At 44.3% G+C, this 6,279-nt stretch overlaps 1 protein-coding gene across 1 annotated transcript; it reads left to right on the top strand.

The window, feature by feature from the left end:
* Positions 1-5,053: 5,053 nt before the first annotated feature.
* Positions 5,054-6,279, top strand: EYB26_000014 (uncharacterized protein; the record flags this gene model as incomplete). Its single annotated transcript, XM_054259331.1, has 5 exons — positions 5,054-5,057; positions 5,112-5,158; positions 5,217-5,432; positions 5,501-5,684; positions 5,750-6,279. The coding sequence occupies 5 exons, from the start codon at positions 5,054-5,056 to the stop codon at positions 6,277-6,279; spliced, it is 981 nt and encodes a 326-aa protein (XP_054115306.1).

Raw genomic sequence — 6,279 nt, 5'->3', positions numbered from 1 at the left:
CAGTGAATAGAGCCAAAACCGGATACGACTACATTCAGCACACTGCTCTTGCGACCGATCGGAGCATCTCCTCCGTGATGATAGTTGGGGTAGGACTTGACTGTCTCCTCTACCTGGCGCTTGTCATCGCCGACAACTTCTGCGGCTTCTTGTTCCATAATGACCTCAGAGATTTGCGTGCCGGATTATACAATGTGGAGCATTGACAGAATCAAGATGGAGAATAAGAGAAATCCTGAAAGTCCCGATTGCACCTGGATCGTTTTTCAAGAAACCCATAGAATTTTATCTTTAATGAACTTTTCTGCCTTGCTGTTTCTTGTATCATGAACAAAATAGTTTCGACTTAGTCATACTCAATGTAGTTAGATTCGGTCGTTTGCCCGTACCGGTACCACACTGTGCCTTCCTGTTATGTCTGGATCTGGGGAATTATCTGATGCGATGCTGATGAAGAAGACGCAGATCCAATCCTAACAATAATAGTCACCATGTGACTTTATGGATCCGGGCCCTGCACCGACTGTCTCTTTCTGGAGACAAAATGAACGCGAGTCGTTATACAGCACCCTGGCCTTGGGCACAAATGAGGACATGTGTTGGCTGTTCTTTCGGCGACTAGCTCCGCAGCCTGAGGCACCTACCAGCACCGCACTTCGTGCCGATGCTTGCATTTTAATCTATGTTGATGATAAATGGAGCCGCGGAGCTCTCAGTTTAACCCTTCCAGGAGCTGGGCTCTAAATCTGATTCATTGGCACCGGAGGTTCATGGCCTCCCTCGAACGGAAGATGGGCTGTGGATACCATATGACGTTGGTTTCAATGGTTTAAGATGATGCCTCAGTTCATTGCGGAAGAGAGTATATAGGAGGTAGAATCATATAAGGGGCGAGAGCGACATTCTTTTGGTTCGCCGATGCTTACCATCGATAAAAAGACTGTACTGACTACCTAGTTACCATCATCAAAGTAGCGCAAAATAAATTACTATTGTGTTTGCAGCTATCTATATTCATATTTCCAAAGTACTATGTGACGCGACTGAACAATCGTGAAGTACTTTGCAGCCTTCGATAGGCTTGGAAAACAAAATTGGACGGCTACTTAGTTGTATACATGTGACTGAAAAAGTCTTTAGGATTAGTTATGCACCAGATAAACGCTTTAGCTAGTTGAATTGGGACCCATGAGCTGGCATGATAGCGTTATCGCTGCTCTGCCAACTACCGTATAAAGCCACACACTACCTGCCAACATCTTCATGTTTAATATAGTTTCTTTATTCCCGCTCCCTCAAACCCCAAACGAATAACACCTGGGTTTCCTTCAAACAGCTCACTGGGACAAGAAGATGGAAAGCCCACGAGAAGTGGCGAAATCGCTCCTTGCCGTTCTAGAAAATTACGGACAGGGCGACTACATTGGAGAGTCTATAACTCAGCTCGAACATTCGCTGCAAGCCGCACACCAAGCTCAACAAGCTGACAAGTTTCATCAAAGCCACGTCCCAATGAGGTTATCGTTTGATTGACAGTATACGTAGGAGCCCGCCAGGAACTCGTTCTTGCAGCGCTGCTTCACGATATTGGCCAGATCATCCCTCTTGAAAGAACAAAAGAAATCCGCATGACACTGAATCAAGAAGGTGTCGAAAACGTGGGTCGTATTGGCCATGAGATAATCGGTGCGCAGTACCTATATTCGCTTGGATTTAGCGAAACCGTATGTCGCCTGATAAACAGCCATGTGTCGGCTAAGAGGTAAGATCACCTATTTGCGAAAGTCAAATCCAAACGTTTCTTGCCAGTGTACATGATATTAACTATGGTATAGATATCTCACGGCCGTCGATCAATCCTATTACGATTCATTGTCGATCGCCTCGCAGAAATCCCTAGCATTCCAAGGAGGTCCTTTTCGCGGCGAAGAACTCAAAGCCTTTGAACAAGATCACCTGAAGGATGAAATGGTATCTTTAAGACTGTGGGATGATGCAGCTAAAGTTGTTGGTATTGAAAATAACACTCCTCGAGCCCATGATTATCTAGAATTGATAGTGGCACATTTGGCGGATACCCCGGAAAACTGATGATATGCTCGAAGTAATCAGCCTACTTGAATTCAGCCTAATCTCGGTATTTACTGAATATTGTAGAAAATGACTAATCGACACCATATAGTCATGACAGAATTGACGCGAGGAATGATTACCATGATAAGCCTCCACTATATTGCTTCTTTTTGCTGCCTGTTATTTAGCTTAGGTGAAGGCCTCCACGACCTCTAGCTGTTGTGGCGAAAAGTGACACAAAGTTCCTCACTCAAGATGTGAGAATATTCAACCTGTCAGAGGAGAAATGATAGTGCGGGGAAATCCATGCAGGTGAAAAAATTCAGAGTCATTATTCATCCACAATGCCACTAAAGAATTTATCAGTGCCGACATAAAGTTTACCTCCTTTTAGACACCGTATGAGTGTCAGCAGGTTGGATATGACAAGCAAATGTTGTGTATCAGTGATCATCCGACCTGGCAACTTCATTTATGTACGCTACATACCCAAGTCTTCATGATAGACGAGTGGTGGCGAGTGGTGGCGCAACAGGGATCGGCGCATCTTTTTGTGGAAGAATTTGCAGTGCAATGAGCAGAGGTCATATTCCTTGATATTCAAGAACAAGTATTGATTCCCATGTTTATAGTGTCAATCCGGTCAGTCATTAACATAGGCAGCATCATCAAGGCTATTCCTAGTATGGGGTTGGCTCCTTGCGTCGCCAGTACGTCGGGGATAGTCGGATAGTCGGATTGTCGAAGATTCTCGTCCCATGCATTTGGACCTCGAGGGGTGCATATTAATAACATGATGCCTGGTGCTATTGCAACATCCTAACCCCAGAGCGTCGGGCAATAATATTAAATCAATAAGCTATCAAACAGATAATAAAGCCAAGCGAAGTTGCTCGACTCTTGCTGTGGTGCATGGGGGACGATACTGCGGCTATGACCAATCAGAGTATGATTGTCGATGGTGGTTGTGTATAATCAAACATAACTAGTGCGTATACATTCCTGTATCTAATGGGGTATTATTTATAGCCAAGGTGGCATTTAGAAAGGAATCCATTACATGCATTAACCGTTAGACTTTCAGTATTAGTACCAAACACCCTAGGAATCTCCCCCACCAATACAAGAAATGAGTACTAGCTAAAACTTTGATTTCTATCAATATAAGCTTATTCAGCTACGTCGTCACCTTAACCCTGGGACGACACCTACAGAAGATGACGCAATACCGATTTATATAATATAGTCTGTTCATGTTCATTTCCTCTATATCGTCGACATATGCAGATGATACTTGTACAATGACTGATGCCTATACAGGGTAGACAGTGCGTAATGAGTCTCGACTCGATTTTGGTCATTTAACTATCTCATAGATCAAGAATAGCTCCTTCCAACTTTGTTTTTGTTCATCGAAACACTCCAATTGGTCATTAGGGTTAGGGCTAGAATCGGCGGCGCATCGTCCTATTTAGACCACATCCTACGGAAATTACGATAAGCAAGATACCTAAGGGCTGTCCACATAACAGCCTAACTTCCTCGCCAGTCCTGCCTTGCAGCTATTATTAATGCTCAGAAAGCGTCTTTCCAACTAGAAATTTTTACCTCAAGGTGGGTATTCAGAAACTCTTGGGTTTACCAGAGAACCCATTGAAGGAGACGATTGACTCCAAACGCGGATCAATTCACATATAAGGCCTTGTATATATTTCGGATGTACCTGTACCTAGGTGTATCTAAGCTAACATTCTACCATTAGAAGTGCTTGCAGTATACAAAGCGCGAAATAACTTTCAAGGTTTCTAAATAGGCATACACCTGGGTATTCAGTCAATGCACCAACGACTCCTCAATTATGACTTCGTGATATTGCGCCCTCACGCGACGAGTCTCAGTGATATTATACCCTCTAAGGATTATAAGAAAATCGCCCCAAAGAAACATAGAGAGCTCATGAAACCTATAGGAGCTACCGAATAAATGTAAAGTTGTATGCCTGTCGCAAATACTACCTTCTGTGCATAGTCTGCTACCGAAATCCCACAGGCTTTTGGCCGTAAAACGCGTACAAACACCCTAGCGGACTATCGGCCAACTACTTTCTTGCTTATCGGAGTGTCGGACTCTTATAACTATGTGACGTGTATCTGTTTTCTCCGTAGTTATGAATCGAGCTGTGTCTCTCGAATGGTTTCTCACCTAGAAATCAATACTCAAATCAAGACGTTAGTGTACTGCTTATAGCAAGGATTCAATCCCATCTTATATTCTTTCCAAGGTGCTTCTATGGCATCTGTTTTCTCTACCCAATATCACATTTGCAAATTCATTTCCGTCGATAGTCACCAAAAACCATTGGAAAACACAAGCAGGTTTTCATACTAAACTTAAACTTCGTCCTAAATAACATGGCTACGCGTTTTATGCTTGTGGCAGGGCTCTTGAGCGCTTCATTATGGTCAAGCACCATAGCCCAAACCAGTTGTGCTGCGCAGTGGTAGGTAACTAGCCTTTCATACCAAAAGCCATCTCTGCTGAGTCACTTAGGGCGCAATGTGGTGGAAGCGGTTTCAGCGGTCCCTCCTGTTGCCAAACTGGGTCGTCGTGCGTGTCGCTTAATCAATACTATTCTCAATGTACACCAACAACACAGGTATGTACTGAGCAGGTTATAGAAATTACTGTTACTAATGCGCAAAAGATTTCATCCGCACCGCCAACAGGGACACATGGCTCCTCGGTTACATCAATTGCTTTCTCTGGTTCATCATACACAAGTACAACTTCTCTAGGTACATCAACAGCCACGCAGGTGCCGTATCCAGCTGCAAAAGCTAGTGACTGTGGGAGCTGGGCTTTAGTGGACAACGTTTGTTGTCCCTACTATTGTACATCCAACAACGAGTCAGAGTCATGCACAAGTTCTTGTTCTGGGGGCTGTAGCTCTCCTGATTCTTCCATGTGTAAATCAGGAACCATGTGTAAGTCTCCTATACTAGAAAAATATCTAAGCTATCAAGCTAAGTTTGAACTAGGGGGCGAACAGGTTACCGTAGGCGCTGATGAGGCCTGGCACTATAGTGTAATAACCTCCAACATTATTAGCTACCTGGGCATGGAATGCTGATTTCTGAAAATAGCGCTCTACTCACTTTGGTTTGACGAGCGGAGGTGCCTGCGGTTTTGGACTTTATGGACTTTGCACAAAAGGTAGTAAGACCGCGAGCTGGACTGATCCAATGCTCGGTCACACTTGTGACGCTTTTTGCACCGCCTACCCGCTGCTCTGTCAAGATCCGAGCAATGTGACACTGCGAGGAAATTTCGCCGCCCCAAATGGCGATTACTACACACAAGTTGAGTCTCGATTTCAAGCTTTACACTATTTTTACGATTTCTATTACTAAAAAAGTTATATGAATAGTTCTGGCCATCCTTGGCATCGGAGGGAAACCCAGACAATTATCTTTCCTGTGGAGAGTGCTTCGAGTTGATTCGCACCAAGGCGGATGGCACCGATTACGCAGTGGGTGAGAGTGGATATACTGATCCAGTCTATCTGGAGATTGTGGATAGCTGTCCGTGTAACGCGAATTCTAAGTGGTGTTGTAAGTTCCATCGCAGCAGCCTGAAATTATATACTATATCAAATCTAAGCAATTTTATCATGTAGGCGGATCTGGAGCGGATCACTGTGGTGAAATCGATTTCACTTATGGATGCCCCATACCAGAGAAGAGCCATCACATGGATCTCTCTGACATTGCAATGGGCCGTTTACAAGGCAACGGAAGTCTGGCTGATGGTGTAATTCCAATTCGCTATAAGCGCGTCCCGTGTCCTAAACCTGGAAATGTATATCTTTGGATACGCGATGGAGCCGCGCCATATTATTTTTCATTGTCTGCCGTGAACACGAATGGTGTTGGTTCTATTATCAGCATTGAAGTGCAAGGATCTGGTCAAAGCAATTGGACAGCTCTTGAACGCGATCCCAACTACTCAAGTAGCCGGCCACAAGAGAGATATGGGGCGTGGGTCGTACCTCAAGGCTCTGGACCATTCAACGTTCCTATCAGCATTCGCATCACATCTCCTGATGGACAACAAATTGTTAGTACTGATGTGATTACATCTTTTACACCACCAGCTTCTGCTCCATCAGGATTTTGGTACGTTGATACGGGTGTACAGTTTACATGA

This window comes from Talaromyces marneffei, chromosome 1 (assembly GCF_009556855.1).
Source record: "Talaromyces marneffei chromosome 1, complete sequence".
Classification (NCBI taxonomy): domain Eukaryota; kingdom Fungi; phylum Ascomycota; class Eurotiomycetes; order Eurotiales; family Trichocomaceae; genus Talaromyces; species Talaromyces marneffei.
Note: the sequence above shows the minus strand (reverse complement) of the source record. Positions and strands in the feature narration are given on the sequence as shown.